General features: G+C 39.1%; 1 protein-coding gene across 4 annotated transcripts in view; it reads right to left on the bottom strand.

Moving 5' to 3' along the window:
- Positions 1-307: 307 nt before the first annotated feature.
- The window catches only part of MAPK10 (mitogen-activated protein kinase 10), a 169,351-nt gene continuing 149,941 nt past the window's right edge, over positions 308-19,717 (bottom strand). For 3 of the 4 annotated variants that reach the window (XM_088056418.1, XM_088056417.1, XM_088056420.1), the window contains exons 17-19: positions 13,207-13,270; positions 12,625-12,702; positions 308-7,645 (exon numbers count right to left, since the gene is read on the bottom strand). In XM_088056418.1, coding sequence (XP_087912544.1) covers positions 7,503-7,645; positions 12,625-12,702; positions 13,207-13,270 — 285 coding nt within the window. In that variant the 3' untranslated portion in view covers positions 308-7,502. Of the gene's footprint in view, positions 7,651-12,624; positions 12,703-13,206; positions 13,271-19,717 lie in introns of all 4 variants that reach the window. The other variant, XM_088056419.1, reaches the window with a different exon arrangement.

The following is a 19,717-nucleotide window of genomic DNA, read 5'->3' as shown; positions in this document are numbered from 1 at the left end:
ACCCCCTCCAATATTTTTAGGCAGTCAGCCAGAGGAATAGACTCCAAAGCTACTCAAAGACAAAATGTCTGAGTCTCATATGTCTTAAGATACTTTTCATTTCTTCAGTGCTGTAGATGCATCTTAATTAAAGCCCACCCAAAGCAGCACTGAATTAAGTAATCCTGGCAACATCCATGTGTTTACTGCTTTATCTGTATCCCCTAGAAAGGGCTAAGAAACGCCCTAGGAAAAGAAACGAGAAGCCAGGAGTGCTGCAGGAGCATTCTTTCTACCTTCTTCATTGATACCCTTCATGCCATTCAAATAGACTCCGGAATACACTATTTTAATTAGCAAAGCTTGTTTTAAAGTAAACAACACAAACACTCCTTATAGGACAGTCACAGTCTCCCCTGCTAGACATACAGGCTTTTTGGCAAGATCACATTCAAACAGCATGAAATTCACCCATGGGCACGGTCCCAAGAAGGCCCTTGCACCTCTTTAACTTCCATTTAGCTGCTCTGGATAGGAGCAAGTGGTTTGTGGGATAAGGACAGTTTTCCTCAAAAAAAAAAAAAGATGGTCCAAATCCACATCTGTAAAGATCATCAGCTTTACCACTATAAGGTCATAAAGGTGTAATATAGGCGTCATGCATAGAGTAGATACCATTTTTCAATTGAGTCCTGTCCCTGAGTGACTTTGAGCCCCTGTGAAGGTACAACGCACAATGTGCCTGCAATGGAACCCTTGGTCGCAGTCTCTGATGTGTTGTGCTCTTTCCTGGGAGCACTGCAAAGTCATTCAACAGACAGGAGTCAAGACAGCAGCGAGAAGAGTATCCTCATGAGGAAGCTCTGACAGGATTCCTTTTGACACATGGGAGAACATGAGAGTCCCATCCTCGTTCAGTAATTGCTAAACAAACAGAAATCGGAAATCATTAATGCGACATTGACCCATAAAACACTGATCACTGAGGCCCTGTTCTCCCCTGTGCCATACACAGGGAACAACAGATGCTCCAAGTAAACAGGGTAAGAACAAAACAGTATGGAAATAATGTTGGTTCCTTAACAAATGTCTTACTGTAGTCCATTTATGCTGACTGACACCGGTTGTTCTTTCCAGTTATAACTGTGCAACAAAATCAGACATGTCTCATCTTCCAGTCTTGATACTGAGCTGTTGCTGTTGTTGGTTTTCTTTTGTTGGTCAAGTTATTTAATTTTTCTTTTATTTTTCCTTTTTTTTTTCCTTTTTCTTTTTTTTTTCTTGTTTACATCTACGTTTATCAACACTGATACATTACAGATCTTGTTAGTTATACTTTGAAGTCTGATCATGCAGAACTACAGGCAGGTGCAACTTAGATCTTATTACAGGATGGACATGGCAAGGTGAACAGTTGTTTTTGCTAGTTAAGATCTGGAGCTTTGTTACTGTTGTGGTTTAATGTATACTGGCCATAAGTCCCACTTACCCAATTTACTAAATATACATGATTCTATATGTACACTGAAACTCCCAGCACCCTCCTTTATCACCCCCTGACCAACTCAGGAGAAGGTCAGAGGTCAACCATATTTAGGCAAACAGCAGCCTTATTGTAAAACTTTTAACAGAAATAGCATGTTGGATTATTACATATTAGTTACAGAGGAAGGAAAAAATAAATCCGTACAACTATTTACATTATAAATATCTTGCTTTCCAGAAGACAAGAATGGCCCTGTTCAGTGAAAATTAGCAAAAGAGACCTGTCTGAAATTATAAGCATGGTAAGGATACATTTATTTCCCAAATTGACTGTGTCTTCCTTCAATATGTGCTTTTCATCTTTTCCCTCTCAGGTAAAAAGGCACCATTAGCCTCAGTTGAAGTTTTTCAACATTCTTTTGTCAAATCAAACCCTCTTTAAAACTCAAGCTTGCCATAGGCCAACGAGCCTGAACATGCATTAAGTTAAACATTTCACTTCTTGCAATCAATAGTTGATTAAAAAAACCCAAACCAACAACAAAAATGAAAGAAAAGTCAGGCCACACTGGCAAGTTCCTAATATACTAAGCAGATTCCACTAAATTCCACTGGACAGGTCGGTTTTCCAGCTCATTGGTGAAGATGACACATTCACCATTCCCCTGCATACCTCAAGCATCTTACTAATTAAGACAATTACATATTCATATAATGTTCAAACCTACTGCACAATGATTTTCTTGTGTGTGTGTGTGTGTGTTTGTGTGAAAAAGATTACCTTGAGCTTGCAATTAGTTAACTGTGTCCTTTGTAAAGTGGTGGAAGTTCAAATAAGCACAGCCATCAGATTCTTGAAGATGTGTGATTATGTTACAATTCCTCTCTTTATCCACACTGGGAACTTGGATCAAGCACGAGTGGAACAGAGGCTCTAAAAATCCATTTGTACACCCTCTCTTTCCTACACACACATACAGAAGCAAAGAAAAAGAAAATACTAAACATAAATTGTACCACTAGCTCAGACTTTTAAAAGAAAACTAATTCATCCCTGCAGGTTTTCTTTCATATTGCTCTCCCTGGAAGCACAGTGTTTGTTACAAAATGCCTTTCTTGTTTGTTTGTTTGTTTTTGCATGTTTGAACTCACAAAAAAAATTAAACTCTCAATAAGAATGAAGCAAGAAATATAAATAGATCTGAATGTAAATAAATAGATCTGAAACAGAAATGGTTTTTGATCCTTTGAACTACTGTGAAGCTTGCAATATATAGAAGCTAACATTGGTTTCTATAAATTATTTTGGATTAAAATATTCCAATTCTATTTTACAATAATTCCAGCATTCAAAGCACTCTTTTAATGAAAAAAATTGGGACATTTTCTAAAAGTGACCCTCTCAGGCAGTTCTAAAAGTTACTATTAGCATGTTTTTCATGAGTAAATAAATTTTTGGAAAAGAAATCACTGGTGCTCACTGACAAATTTAGAATACAATCCAAATCAGTTAAGTAGTACTACCTTGAGAAATTCCCTAAAGGCACCACAAGAGGTCTAATTGCTTCTGTATTGTTATCCCAGAATTAGAAAGTAAAGCAATATATATGAAGATAAAGGAATATATATGAATAAAATTGCTTATAAATTTGGAGGAGTGACATAGTGACATGATCATCTGTCTCATGTCACTCACTGGAGGCCAATGCTGTGCAGGAACTGGTGATTTCCAGAGGAAAACCATCAGTGCGTTGGGGCTTAGAAAACCTGATCAGGCTTTCTGTAGTTTTGTTGTTTGGGTTTTTTGGAGGGTGTTTTTTGACACACTACCATACTTGCACTCCAGTTTAAGTCTGTTTTATGTAATGCAGCCTTGCTATGAGTCATGGATCTATTTGTGCCATGGAATTCCAGATAGGAGGGGGGAACATCAACCACAATACAATTCCCATAAATCACAGTGAACAACTCAAATATCTGAACTCTCTGAAGATATATTGTAATGGAATATAGTCAAAACTCACAAAATACTATTGCAGCTACCAAGTCAGTATCTGAAGACTGTTTTCAAAAATATTTTAGATTGAAAACATACATAACCTTGCATCAACTTGTAATAAATCAATGCCTCATCTTCGTTTAAACTCAGCGGTGAGAAAGAAAATTGAGGGAGGGTCTTTTAAGAGCTGTTCTGATTTCCTTTTTTTTTTTTTTTCATCCTCATACTATCCCAAAGTTCTACATCTGGAAAAAAACCACAGGGATGTTTTGCAGCAACTTTCTACCATCTCAATGCAGCTAGTGCTCTGAGCAGTCACTGACAGATAATGCTCCTGCCATTTTCCTCACCCTGCTGATGCATGACTTAGGTGAGCCACTTGAGACAGAATTTCCTTGAGTATTGAGGCACTTAGGATACCAAGAGGCTCTTAGGTATATTTTCAGAAATGCCAAGGTGTCCAGCTTCCATTCAGGATGATGTAAGTTATGCCACTTCTGGCGCAGGCTCACTGATTGCTCCTATGGTGCCTAAATACCTTGGAACATCTGTCATAGATCTTCGGCTTCCCAATTTCCTTCACTTCTGCAGTGGTGGCAATAATGCTTACAACTGCAAACCTCAGAGAATTAAGTCAAAAATGTTGTCAAAGAACTACTTTTAGTAACATGTTAAGCAGAAGTAGGTTTAAAAGATCAGTGGCAAAATTAAGTAAAGTGCCTATCATTATCAAGCTGAACAAAATCTTGGAATAAAGGGGAACAGACTGTAAGAGGACAGTATCAAAACTTCTAGAATCAGAAAAAAAGAGTGGTTTCCCTTAAAACAGCCTCAGAACAACATCACTACGATCCTTTATTCAAGAGCACATGTGCTATTGTAAGGTATCAGCTGACAGCACCTAATTCCTGGCACAAAGCAAAACAAAGGATGCTATTCCTGCTTGTTGGTTGCTACTTCAGTTTGGACATACAAGTACCAGAATTGTAAAGAACTAATGCTTTTCTTCATTGATGGCTTTTTTTTCTAGTGTCCAATGTGGACAGAGCTTCTCATGAAGGAGACTAATTTGAGGACAAAAAGAGATGCAGTAATTCTTTCAGGCCCCATTTCAGCAAGGCACTTAAGCACATGCTGATGTCAATCACTGCTGAGCAAAGGACAAAAGCACACGCTAGTTAAATTTTTGTAAGCATCCTACAGTCTCTCCATGAGATGTTTGAAGAAGCACTGGTGCTCAGCAGAATCAGGGAATAAAGCTGATTAAGTAACTCCTGTGTTGGGAGTCCATTCAGCACTGACCTAAGGACAACTTTTCTGGTGACTGCTTCTCCACCCTGCACTCAAGAACCCAAACAGGACTGAATTATACCATGGGACTAAGAGTACAGATTTGCCTTCCAGAGATGAAACATGGGAGGTCTATAAGTATCTATCTACTATAAATGGTTTCTCTGCTATTTGCTGTGCCATATCTCCATATCACTGGCAATGAACTGGGATTGCTCCAAGTTTCTACAATCTACACTGGGGATATTTTTGCAGTTTTGCCTCAATGAGACTTAGTTTAGTTTTGTTTAAATAACACACCCAAATGGTGCACACTAAGGAATGTAAAGTAGATACCAGTTACCTGAATATTATTAATATGTATCTATGGTGAATTAAATCTGGAGATGATATATTTAATTATTGCTAAGAAGTCACCTTTGGTGTTATTGCCTTCATACCTACAGAGCTTTGCTGTTAACCTATCAATACTTTTATGATCATTGGCTTTGGAGTGAGTTACATCACTCAATAATGACCTGATGTTTCATGGCTTAAGAGAGAATATTGCTGAATATATTTAGCAGTAGTAAATTATTGCTTTTAAAATTACTGCTCTGAGTTTTTAGAACATTAATAACCTAATTTTATTCTCAAAAACAGTTTGATAAAAATCTGCCAAAAATACGATCAGGGAAAGACCCCCACTTCCTACAGCAATTCTGATACAGCTCAGACTTACCAAGTCTGATTTTATTTTATATCCTCTAAAGTTTTATCTCACCTCCTCCCCACCCTGGAGAGAAGTTTTCTTCCCTTTCTTTCCTTTGAACAAAATCTGGCTTGATGCTAATTTTTTTTTCCTACTACAGAATGGAAGGCTTGTAAGCCACCCAATGGAACAGTCCTGTTTTGGTAGAGTTTTGAATACAAAAAAATTAGTGAATTTAAAATATCCACTAACATAGTCTAAACAGTTTCTCTCTCTGTCATTTGGAAAAGCATTAGAGTAGGATTTAGCTCATTTCAGTTTACATGGCACACTTTGGTAAAAGGACAGATGACTTGGATTTTAGTTTATTTCCAACTCAGATAATGATGACTTTGCAGTGGAAAATGCCAATTTCTGTTTTGGCTGGAAAAATATTCAATTGTTCTGAAATTCTGTGTGGAATTTTGTCATTCTCTACTAAAAACACTGTTGCTGTTACTTACCGTGGGAAACCCTCACCTTGTTACCTGGCAAATTCAATTTGATATTCAGTCACCGTTGGGCTCTTCAAAGCTTGTCCAAACTGCTCAAGACCCCTGACTGTGACCCTTCCAGCCCAGTGTACAAGCTGATTGATAACTTTGGCTGTTAGAATACAGGAAAACTAGACCCATGCACTCTGTGGTCTTTTGCATATAACACAGATGCTAAAACTTCCTGGGCAGTCCAATGATTTGTCATGAGGAAATGAACAGCCAAAAGCATCCAGAGAATGCCTGTTCTCTGAGTAACAGAAGTGCCTGCAAGGGAATGATGAAAAGAGAAAACAACCTCTAAGCTGCAAACACTCACTGAGAGGGAGTGGGCTGAAAATATCCTTTATAACCTAATCTAATAAAGATCTAGATGTAAAATGAAAACAAGTTGCTGCATGTCCTTTTGATCATAGTCTGCTCATTCCCCAGACCTGTCATACCCTCTAATTTACAAGCATACATGTATTTCAAAGTAGTGAGCCTATCTATGACCTAAGATGATAACTCACTTGACATTGACAGAAAAGGTTGCTTACTGATACCTTTCTGGGCTTAGACATGCATAAAACCCCTTCATTCTTGTTCCCTGTACTTGCAAAGATACATGTGCTTCCTTCTAACCCAGTCTTATCTTGGCATATCAGCTCTAAAAATCAGAACAACAAGTCTTAACATTCACAAACTAGCATTTTTCTATGAAGCGCTGTGGCTTCTTCTTTCAATAAAACTGGTTATTATTTCAAAATATATATACAACTCTCAGCAGAAATTTGGTGCTACATCTTCAAGTGTCTGAGGGAGCCACAGTTCTGTGTGGTTATTTACACTTCCACAAGTCCTCATACAGTATATGCAACCTCACCAATGAGCAAACAGATAGAATATGTACTGTAAGATCCCATATGTAGTTAAGCAGTTCACCTGGAATGGGCCATTTATAGTTGTGGAGCACACACTAAGTACCTGTGCAGATGTGCAGGCACACAGCTGCATGCACTGCCAGGATTCTGTTGGCACGTGTGTGTGTGTATGTGCTGCTTGTGTGTGAGGAAAAATGCATGGAGATCCCTGCCTGCCTCACTGGGCAGACGGCAGAACAGAGAGTGAAGGCAGACACACGCTCTATGGTGGAGCGTGGCTACTGCACACCTTGTCATGCCAGTGTGAAAAAGACAGTTGCAGGTTGCTGGTTTTGCAGCCATTCATTTTACATCTTGTGGGGAGGGGGATAGAAAAAGGATTTTTTCAGTTCCTTTTTTCCTTTTCCCCCCCAGTAAGCATCACTGGAAGAAGACCAAAGCAGAGCAAATATAAGTTAAATACACACTTGAGCTTAGCTGCATTACATAACTCTGTAGGAGAAGCAGGCTGAAAAGATTTTTGTTTGTTTGTTTCTTTGTTTGTTTCACTTAAATCTTTGTATTTTATTTCTCTTTCTTTTCATCTCTTAGCTCCCATAATTTTTTCCTCCTAGGTTCCATCATCCTCTGAAGAACGCTGGGTTTCGCAGGCAGGCGGCTAGTCACCTGCAACAACCGAGGGGTCCCGCAGAAGCTTCCAGGCTGCTGTCCGTGTCAGACGCCAGGGTTTGATCCGTGGACATGGATGAGATGTCATTGACAGATGAGGATGGAGGGAGGCTCTCACTGCTGTTCACTGCTGCACCTGTGCTACGAAAACGAACACCAACGTGATTAAACCCGAAACCCCACAAGGTGTCATGCGTTAAAAAGCAAAGGGTTCTTACCTGGTGGTACACAGACCATTTCACACAGTGGGAAACCTCAGCAGAAAATGGGCCATACAAATGTTAGACATTGGACAACATTAAATATCTTACCAGGAAATTCTGTCCCTCACCAGTCTGCTTTGAAAAGTTATAGCTTATACAGTGTTTGTCACCCCACTTCATTCTAGCCTGCTTGGAGTTCCAAAACACCCAAGAGCCAGAGGCATGCCAGGATCATATAATGTGTGATCAGAACTGAAACAGACCCCACCTATTCCTCCATATTCTTCTCATAAAATTCCAGTTTCCATAGTGGCAGTCTAATGAGTGGGTGGGATCAAATCAACCAGTAGAAACTGAAGAGTGGCTTCTTTCTCTTAGCTAAGGATTAGGTGACTAAGCCCAGGATTTCAGCTGTTGACTGCATTTTTGTACATCCAAGTTTATCTTGCCTCTCTAAAATTATGACAGTACCAGATATTACGCAAAAAGAATTATTTTGACCTTATGAAATGAAGAACCTTCCTGAGATTATCATTAATGCAACTGAACATTCATCACCCTGAATATTATCAGAAGGTATCTGTCTGATAAATTCAGACAACCAAATGACAAATACAGAGCCATGTAAAGAATGTATTTATCGTGCACCTGTGACTGCTCAACTGCTACTGCTCATTAACCTCAGCTCAAACTAAAGTTCTCAGAGTAGCAAAAACCTGTTTGATTGGTATTTTTTCCACTAAACTTTCAGGTGATGTTTTTTTTTTTTGCTCTTTATACCAAAATAATCACTGTCTTCAGTTTGAGAGGGATACATTAATTTGCATTAAATATTCATCACAATAAAATGTGTGACTTTGTATGATCTTGCATAGCTAGAAATTACAGGTGGCATGTGACACAGGTCTTTGTTCTGCAGATAGGTGCCATTTCATTCTTCTGTCAGAAAAATGTGCTCAGCCAACTTTTACAGACTTTCATTTCCACTAAATGGCTAGAAATGAACATCTATTACCTAGTAAAACTACACAACTCATATTCCTAATACAGAGATTAAAAGTTATCTCTACAGCCTAGGCAAATTATATGCTGCTATGGGCTAAAGGAATGGATTTTTGTCACTTTCCAGTCTGCAATAAAAACATTACTTTGAGTAAACAAGCCACCATACCATACCTCCAACCACTATTCTATATTCCTCAGCTTTTCCTTCCCCTTATAGACATCCACTGTAAATATGCTCAAAACAGTTACAGATATGCTCACATTTAGAGCTCCAGATGGGAACAGCTTTCTGCTGTTCTAGTAGTACATTATGGCATCAGAACCAACCTTAAATTACTTTACTCTCCTGATACATTTGGAAAATAGAATAGTTAATTTTGTAAGTGCTGCAAAAAAAGCAATCTTAATGAAGTCTGACTGGTGACTGCAGACAGCAATCATCCATCCTCTTGGCCAGAAAACGTGTTTTTCAAAGGGTTATTCACATGTACCTCATCATCCAGTACAGTGCTGTTACTTCATGTTTACATGTTATTTAGTCACGTGGCATTTTATAAAAATACTTATCAGTCAAGACAAGTTCATTTATGTGTAGTCAAAATATGACTGAATTCATTTATATTAATGACTAAACAATATATTACCTTTCTAAATGTTTACCATGCCATTAAGTCATGGATACTGTCCCAAGAATCAGATGGAAAGAATTCCAATAGGTTCAATCAACTTTTGATCAAACTATTCGTGTGCAGCTTTCTTTGATGCTCTCAACTTAGCTAGGCAAAATATCTGAAGAAATAGCTGCAGAAATCATACAGGTGAAGATTTTATTACAGTCTGTCTGATTCAGCATCACTGAATTCAATAAACCCTGCTGTGCTCTTCTCAGCAAGTATCAGTGCAGCCCATGAGTTTCTGGAAATTGCTTTTTTTTTTTGGTTATTCTTAGCTTTCAGCACAATTTCACGTGACACAACACACAGAGATGATGCTGCAGCCCTAAAGCACCCAAACTCACAGAGTATCCACAAAAACAAATGAAACCACACTAAATCTCAATGACAGAATTAAAGAGCTCAGCAGCACAAAGCAGGACTTGGGCAGTAACACTCAGAAGCCCAAACAAATCTGTCCCAGTCAGTAAGGAATGCTCCATTTGCTGTGCTCAGCACCTGCCTGGTGCTACAGCAGCTTGCTCCTGGAGGGATGTGTTCCAGGTGAGTGCAGATATGATAGTGGCGCACTCGAAAGAGAAAAAGAGCTGCATTTATGAAGTTGCTGTTAGACAGGAAGCTTCTCACTGGCTGAAGGACTGAGGAAAAGTGCTGAAGGTTAGAGCAGGTGAGAAACAGCTCCTGGGATCTGTTCCTGGCTCTGCCATTGCCTTGACAGCTTCACTTTTTAAAGCACACATCAGCTTGTGTGCTGTAAAGAAGGGATGCCTTCCTCAGAGAGTTCCTGGGAAGAGCTATTAAATAACACCAGTGGACATGCCTCTGAGACTTCAGCTGTGAAGTGATACAGATTTTGGGATAAAAATCTGAAAGAAGATCTGCAGCTTTTGCAGTTTCAAAAAAGCCCAGTGTCTGTCTTGGGGATCTGCTCAGCTTCTCATAAATTGTGTAAATAACAACTCTTGGTATTGAGTGTTGCAGTGCTTGGCAAGTCCATCAGCTGCTTAATTTAGAATCTGCACATGACAAAGAGGGCTGGTAAAGGTGTCCAGTAGTTCCTGGGTCATGGCACCAAAACTGTCCAAATCAGACAGCAAGTAAAAGCCAGGAAAGGAAGAATAAAAAATCCATTTTCACCTAGAAAGGGAATGCTAAAAATAAACTGCACTAAGACCTGTGCTATTTACTATATTCCATACCCAGAAAGACAATTGAAAATGTTATGTATGAAACTACAGCTGGGTAGTGAAGGCTAGGGGAGAGTGTGAGAGGAGGTTAGATAGCATGGACAGAACTTAAGTTTAATTCTGAATAATCTACAGCCTTGTATTAATTTTTTTTCTTTTTTAAATTGAAAATTCTGCTGTTTGATAATTACAGAAACACTTTTTTGGGACAGGCAGAAGTAGCCTCTGCTGGAAACAATTTTTGACACTGTTGATTTTGTTCACTGAACGTAAGCATGAGGGGCAGGTACGTGAATTTCCAAGCTGATATGTTGTACTAACCAATTCTTGAGCAGAGCAGGAGATTGACATCCTGATACACAGGCACTCTAAGTGGCTCTATCAATGGGCAATTATTATCCCTAGTGCTGTCAACTTCAGCAGTCTGAAGAACTCTGATCAAGTAATCAAGGAAACTATTCTCCAGCTTGCTTGCCATGATTATTGATAGAGCACTAAATCTCAGCTTTCTGAATTCTTTCCAAGAACACCAACCAACGAGTAAAGTCTCTCTTAATTTCCTTATGCTCAGAACTGGTGTTTTACCTCTTTCTTCCATTATTTCATTCAGCTGAAAATTTAAGGCACACAAAGTGAAGAAAAACAGGAAATCTACTGTTTAATGAAACAGCTTCATCTGAGAGCAGTCTTAAAATACCTTCTGAACTTGTTGGTACCTAACATTCAAAAAACAGTCAAAGGGAAACAGCAGAAGAAATACTAGGTTAAAAAATGACAATTTGGTATGTCTGAAAATGTTGTACATAAACAATAAAAACCTTCCACACAGCAAAACCAGAATATGAAGTAGATAAAGAAATCCTTGGGTAGTTAATTCCTGAAACAAGCAGCTACAGTGTTTCTTGGTTATAAATCAACCTACAACCACAAGGGAGAAAAATTTAAGAATGGGGATTTATCAGATAATTTTTAGGGCCACAGATTTTTTTTCAGTGGTGGCACTGTAGTTCGGTAAATTAAATCTGCAAGTTCTGTTCTTTGTTTGCTACTTGGCAAGAATGCAGTGGATTTCTTCCAATATATTACTTCATCCATGTCAAAATCCAGGTGCAGGGCTTGTGCTCCAGCATCACCACCCAGCACTTTATTAACTCCCTCCATTATTGCCAGGTTTCCCCTTGTCCTGTCAGTTCCTAGTGATACATTCTTGTTCTAACATTACTTTGGCTCAGCAGCAAGCGAAAAATGAGAGTGCAAAAAAAAGTATCTCTGAATATATGCAGAGAACACTGAGTTAAATGATTATACTTTGAGGAAAGGCAGTTTTACTCGTAAATACCGCTGAAACACTGTGTTCAAAATCTGGGCACTTCAAGTTTGCCAGTGAAACTGTACCTTCACAAATACATATTTCCGTGTACTGGCAGTAACAGTTTTCACTCCTGTGAAAAGACTGCTGGTGTGAATTTGTCACAAAAAAAATTTAGTTGTGATTTTTTTGTGACAGGACTTCAGGAGTCAGTGGTTGAAGACAACTTTCCCTTCTCACTGAAGTGTCATCAGCCAGCTGTTCTAATGTGATTGGATTTCGGAGAGGATAGACTACCAGGTTAGTACCAGACACCTGCATAGGGCTGGGGTGGGGGTCAGGTGTGCAGTGTTGTGTGTCCAACAGATTGATGTGTGCTAACATCAGCGATTTTGCTTCTTCCAGCTAGCAAAGTATTGGCGCAGTTATCCACCCATAAGCAGCATGAAAATGCTAGTGTGAGAGAAACCTCCACACTCAGAGGAATATAATCTGTAACCACTGACAATACCAGCACAACTATCTCTCAAATTGCAAGAAGACCATTTTTAAATTATTATATTAACATGACACTGGGGTACAATTAATAAAGGTCAACCCATTAGAAGCACTGGATGTCATAAAAACTTCTTCACTGGCCTACATAACTGCAAGTGTAGCCTAAGTGCTTCAGCAATCTCCATTCTCTCTTTGCCTGTAGAGAACACATGTCAAAGCTATTCAATGGGGCTGAGTACCTGAAGGAGAAGGCTGTCCTTTTACTACGCCATTTTTAGTCTTTTCTTCAGAATTCATTACTTCTTTGTAGATGAGTTCTGGAAGAGAGAATTGTGACAGTTACTGACAGAGGCCAGTGCCTGTGATCAGGAACAAAACAACTCCCGCACTGTGCTGTAGCCCTGAGCTCCCTAAGTCTGCCCTGCCGTGTCTTCCCAAGTCTGACAGCTCTACTCACCTAAGACCTCTCTCTTCCACTCCCCTCCTCTCCCCTCATCTCCTTTTGGAGCTGAATTGAGACAAATGGGATTCAACCAGAGCAGGAGAATTGTTTAATGCTGCACTATCTAGCAGAGAAGCAGCACAACAATACAGCACCTTTTACTGTGGCTAAAATGCTGATGCATTGCTCTGCTGAACAGTATTCTGTTCTCCAGATGATATCCTCAGATTTCAGTTAAGCACTGGAATCCACACCTCCTGTGTTAACATCAGCCTATGTAGATAATGATAGCTCTCAGAACATTTTCCATATTTTTGCTATGCTTTTGCCATTTTGCCACTAAAATACCCCTTCCCATGTAATTCTAAGCTGCAATTACCTTTCCATTCCTCAATTGTATGTTCCCTTTCATCCAGCTGTTTATCATATATCTGAGGAGGAGGCTGCAGGAAAGATACACAGTTGTTTAGTCAATTGTCTGTATATTGTAAATAATTAGGAGTAATTACTTAATTAGAGGTAATTTCTCCTCTCCCTCTTTACAATCCATCCCGTACATGCAAAAATATCTGAAACACGATTGAATATTAAGAGGATTAACACTTCTGGAAGTCAACTCCTGTTGTAGAAGAAATCAACATACTTTTCTGTTCTCCTTTCTTTAAAAGGACACATAACTGCAGTTAAAATAAAACCAGGTCAACAGTGTTATTGTGCTTGTACTGAGCCCAGAAACTCCACACCCAAATTGTTTGTACCTTGCAGAGAGGTACTGTCAGAATACCAAACAAATACCTGTCTTGATTAATTAGTAGTAACATTAACATACTAATTTTAAAGTTATTCTTTAGATTTGCTGCTATACAGACTTCCCAAAATAACTCAAATTTCTAACTAAGTCTCCCTGCCACAGTTTCTAATCCATATTCCAAATAACCAAAATTTCCAGTATATGTATTTTTAAGTAACTTTACTTTGGGTGGAAAGACTTGTTTGTTTCTTTCTTTCTTTCTTTTAGTTGATGGGAATGTCAGAGAACTGGCAGATCCTGGAATTCAGTGAGACAAAGGCAGCTCAAAAAAAGTTTCAGGGAGCCTGAACACCTGCTTTCATTGGGCAACTAAGCCATGTGTTAATTGCCTCTCCTGATGTTGGCTGCCAAATACAGCAGCCAAGGAAGGCAGAAGACTCTCCCCACTCCTTCCTTCTACCAAGAAGGTAGAAGGTATCTCACATCTGAGAAAAGAATACCTAGTGAAGGTGGAAACAAGATCCACAGCACTTTCCTTGCTCGTATTTATTTCCCCTGACTGCCATCTTGGGCATTTGCCATTGTGTCCCCTTCAAAACATCTTCCTATTAAATGCGTGTTTATCAAGCTGTTTTCTTGAATCACTAAGAATTTAGAATTTTCCTCTCAGGACTCCTACTCAATCTGTCCATTAAGCCATTTGCATGCTACAAATACAGTTGCAAAAGTAATAGTTCAGTGACTTGATTTGAACCAGGATAATTATATGATAGTTGAACTGGACAAATCCACTGAAAAAGGGGAAGTTTCCCCAGAGTGATATTTGTATCAGGGCTGAAGATAAGGGAATTAGGTGAAGTCACGAACTGCCAGTCTCATACCTGAGAAGGTGCTGAGGAAACATGTCATGAATTAAAGTGAGTTCCAGGCCTCAGCATGGGTACCCAAGATTTTGTTATATCAGCAAAGACATGACCCTGTAAGAGTCTAAGTCCCAGACCAATGCAGCCGTTCTCTTATTTGGCATAACAACCCTTCTCATTCCTTTCCAGTGAGTCCCGATGCCACCAAGATTGCACAACCTCTCTGGGGATTCTGTGTTCCTGCTGATGGTATTGTCAGAGAGCTGGATGTTACAAGGGTACAGGTGATCCTCAGCACTGACCACTGGGGTGTGGTAAGTGAGCTCCACTCCTGGGCTCCTGCTCAGACACTCAGCCAGCCGTGGAGCATGCACTTCCTACTGGGCACAGCAGAGAAAGCTGGCCAGGCCAAGAAAATTGAGGGGCTAGGAATTTACTGGAGCAGCAGGGGAGGTGCTTGGCTGAGCTGCAGCTGAACCGCAGTGACAGAACCACCTCTTCTCTGACAGGTGCAAAGGGGACAGGCAAACCAAGCTGGAGAAGAATGTCCTGAAAGTAGCTCTCTAAAAGCTTCAGGGAGAAGCCTACAAAAAGCATAGGTGAGGGTAAAATTGCTTCTACCAAGTATAAATACTCCTTTTACACCTGCCATAGAAAAACTTGTATTTCTCACCCAGACAGAAATAAGAGAATATTCCTTCACTACTTTAATTCCCAAACACCAGAAGAATTGCAGAATCAAAAGGTACAAGTGATCAGATGCACATACCTGTTCTCAATTCACAAAACCACAGAATCTTTGGCTTATTTCTCTTCTAATTTATTTCAGCTACATCTTAAGGTGGGGTAATTGGTTAATAAAGAATAAGAAAATCAGCAGTAATCATTGCCTAGATAATACACTCTGGAAACAAAGGTGTTTTCCAGTGAGAGAGCCCAGAATAATCTCAGCCATTACTGAGCTGCTATTTTTCTATGGAGTCAAACAAAGGAGAGCAACCAAACTCTCCTTCACACGCTGCAGGATGCCAGAAGCTGCACCTGCACAGCATTCTACTGCTCTGCCAGTGCTTACATTGCAGACTTTTTACTTGTGAGTTAGCAGAACCCACAGCTATGAAACATGGCTTGGCAGGCATGAGGGAGCCAAGGGTAACAAATATTCATCAGGACAGTAGCATGAATAAATCCCTGCTCTTCACAGAGGCAGGGTCTGGAACCTCTGAAGCCTGTGCAGAGCATAGTTGGATGGAGCTCTGCTGAGAGGCCAGGCCAGCGCTTCACACTGGGAGAAGTGAAGCTTTCCCATCAAAATTCCCTGAGTCCTCATCTTTTATTGATGCAAGGTGCAGAGATGAGCTGAGAATACTAAAAAGATTTTGAGAATTTATTTTCCCACAATTCTCATTAATTCTTATGTGAACCACAAAGCTTAATACACTGTTACCAATAGACTGTTATCCCCTCCAGGCCAACCACCCCTTTCCTCCTAACTGGTTTGTTTTGTGGCTTTTTTAAAAACCAATTTCTAAAATTAGAGGGAAGATGGGAGGTTTTTGAAGATAATATGCAAGTATTGCCACAGCAATGGAACAATCAGAGCAGCTGCCATGCCCATGTCCTCCTGGACGCTTGATTTTAGTCTTGGTGCAAAGTTTTGCCTAAAACTGGCTTTGCTACCTAAATCAAACATCTTAGAAAATTACTGAGTTCATAATCATTAACATTCCATGTGGATGCAGCTACAGTGTTATAGGAATTCTTATGAATCCTTCATCCTACATGTGCCAACTGAGAGTTACACAGTTTACTTTGTTTAGGTGTTTAAAAAGGGACTGGATGTGGGCCTCAGTGCCATGGTTTAGTTGATAAGGTGGTATTAGGGTCATAGGTTGGAGTTGATGAGGTATTTTCTAGCCTAGTTGGTTCTGTGATTCTCTAAGTCTCAGAAGAAGTACAGAGTTCAAGTAGCATTTTATCAAGGCAGGGTGTGGATCAGTCCTATGGGTGGCAGCATCTAGCTTCAGTTTAAGGTAGCCATTTTCTCCCCAAAACAGATTGATTTGCAAGCAGTTGCATTGGCAACAATAACAAAGAATAGAATCTATTTTTGGATGTTGAAGCAAAGGAATGAATTATATTTTTCTTGTAGATACTAAAAAACCCCCCTGTTGTTTCAAGGGGTCTTGGCTTTTCCATTTTACATATTGATTTTCAAAATATTTTTGCATCAAATGTAATATTCATTGGATATAATAAAAATTACCAAAAAAACCAACATAAAATATCCACATGGGTCTCTTTTGGGCCAAAAAAAAACCCCAAACCCAAAAACAAACACACAAACAAACAAACAAACAAAAAAACCCAAAAACAAATAGGCAAAACCAATCAAAAAACAAACTAAAAAGCAAAATACACAAAAGACACAAAATAAACAGCAGTAGACTACTGGATTTGTTAAATACCATTCTAATATCCAGAGAGGGGAAGCTTTTCACTAGAGAAAAAAGCAAAACATATGTTGAAACCGATGTATTCTCACTTTCCCAAAGCAACACAGATTGGTTTGTATGCCACTGCTAGAAAGCAAAGGGAATGGGCTGAAGCTCACACTCAAGCAAATCCTGCCATCTCTGTCCCTGCCTCTGCAGAGCTAGTGCCAGCACAGTGGAGACCTTGGGATGAGCTGTTTTTAGAAACTTGGCAGAGCAAGGCCTGAGTCTGCATCTGTTCCCAGAATTGCAGGGTCTGGGGCAGTAGTTGTGGAGTGGCACAACAAGGCAGCGATGGAATTAACAAGATAATGCAGATAAAAGAGGGACTGGAGGATGTAAAAAATTAGTGGTATGAGATTAAACATTTTGTTAAAAGCTTAGATACTCATAACAAGTTAATATAAAAATTCCTTGGTGCTTTGCTACAATCTAAATTGTGTTATTGATACCATTCATATATTTATTTCTGCAGTGCAAGCCCAAGTACACCAGTGTGCTTGTCACCAGAAGTCTGGCATCTCTTTATCTACAAAGTGCTTGGGTTTTCACCCTGTATTGCCAAGGGGTTCCACAGAGGGCTAGAGATGGTCTCAGGTATGGATATGGAAGAAGAGATGACTCTGGGCCCATTTGTTCCTTTGAGTTTCTGGAGAGGCTTTTGGAAAACTCCACACATAATGTGCATCAATGAAATTGAGTAGACTGAGCTACTTCTGAGCAGCTGGACTGCAAGGATGCCATGCAGCAGGAGTCAGGATTACTTGGCTACACACAGACAATTGAACAGCTTGAAGGTACAACAAGCAAGCTGGAAAAAGATTAAGTTTGGTTCAAACAAGAAAAAGAAGAAATGCCTCTTTCTTCTCTAACCACTCCTCCTCACAGACATTAACAAAGATTTTTGTAGAAGCTGTGTTCATCTTCCACAATCAATCAGCTATGAATGGATAGATGTCGTTGACTAGAGGAAATATCTGTGCTTGTGCACAAAGCAGAGCTGCACACTTCTTTTGTGAGACAACAGATGCACACCATCAATCTACAAGCAGAAAACCAAGCCCTATAACTGAGTGCTAAAAAATGTGGCAGCTCATGGAAGACTTTCTATACATCATCTATGCACACAGAGCTGAGCAAGACAAAAGAACAGCAGAAAAGATGCACAACCTGACAGCCTTGCTTTTGTCACGTAGTGAAGGTGATACCTTCTTTGAAGTGTGTTTGTCAAGGCCACAGAGCTCTCCAAAGTGCTTCTCCCTCATAATGGATGCTTAGCACTCTTAGGTAAAATAATAAGAGATGGGTGATTTTTTTTGTTTTTATTTATTCTGATGAAGTATGGACCTTGAAGTTAATTTTAAAAAATTGTATTTAACACAGATAGTTTATATAGGGCTAAGACAATACAGCAGCAGTTTCTGAGTCCCTGACCTCAGACTGAGAACCATGAACCAAGTTTTCATTATCAACATTGGAAACAGCATCACATTAATAAAAGGTAAAACACAGATTGGCATGCACAGCAAAATGAATGATAATTCACAATTCAGCCCTTTGTAGATGGTCCTTAGATGAAGAAATACTTCTGTGAAATATAAATCCTATGAAAATAAAACCAGGAATGAAAGCCGTGTGAGTTAAAGGGAATAAAACCCTACAAAATCTATCACTGCTATAAAATACTGTCAACATAGAAGAATGCCTGAAAGGAATATTTTTAATACCTGACTTTTCTGTTTCATAGAAATCTCTCTTCTAATGAGTGGCACGTATCAGATAACAAACAATAACTGCAGGTAAAGGAAAGTTCAAGACCAATTTTGAAACCAGTTAACAGCAAACATCACATAACGATCTACAGTAAATTTTGCTACTAGATTTGTTCCCGTGAAATGGATGAAGTTTTCCCAAGTAGGAATCAATATGATATCATACATATATTCAAAAGGTTCCCAAATGGAATCTAATATTACATGAATGGTTTCTTTGATCAATAACAAAGGAAGGACTTTACTGTGTAAAAGCAATGTGTAGGAATCAATTTTTTTCAAAATTGGATCATTTTAGGATAAAACCCAATGAGTTGCAAATGGGCATAAACATTAGGGTGGTGTAATGTACAAAACCAACACAGGTAGATATGAAAAATTAAATACCAGATTTGAGATTTATTCACAAATCATCTTGAAGAAGAGTGAGAATGTATATATAGCAGCTTCCAAAACAAAAGGTAGCTGCATAATTGAAAACAGTCTCAAGTACAGCATTTTCAGACTGAAAAATAGAGAAGTTAATATGTCATCAGGGAGATACCAAGATTATCTACAATAAATAGAGCAGTCTGCATGTAGAGGCAAGAGATACTGGAAACCTCTTCTTTCCTAGAAATAGAACAAGAGCAATTTGAGGGAGAAAAGGTACTGTGTCTGTCATTTATTCATAGAATAGTCCAAATGCTGTTATATAAGTAAATATGCTAACATGAAAGTAATAAACATAGTATTTGTTCAAAAGTGCATCTGGGACAGTCTGTGACTTCCAGGAGAGTCTTGAACTGAAGAACAGAACAGAGAAGGTCTATAAGTTTCTATTCTGATTTTACAGTAGATTTCCTGCATAAGATTAGTAAATAATATTTTTCCCTATGAACTCTTGCTTCCCTACATTTAAATTAGGTGTGAAGACTGATAACAGATTTCGACATTTGGGAATTCCACGCAACTCCAGCCATACATTATCTGCATGTTCTCTTATTTTTTAAAAACACATATTTTAGTT

The sequence above is a fragment of the Pseudopodoces humilis genome, chromosome 6 (genome assembly GCF_049639895.1).
Source record: "Pseudopodoces humilis isolate 2021_Gansu_Grassland_sample_001 chromosome 6, ASM4963989v1, whole genome shotgun sequence".
NCBI lineage: Eukaryota > Metazoa > Chordata > Aves > Passeriformes > Paridae > Pseudopodoces > Pseudopodoces humilis.
Note: the sequence above shows the minus strand (reverse complement) of the source record. Positions and strands in the feature narration are given on the sequence as shown.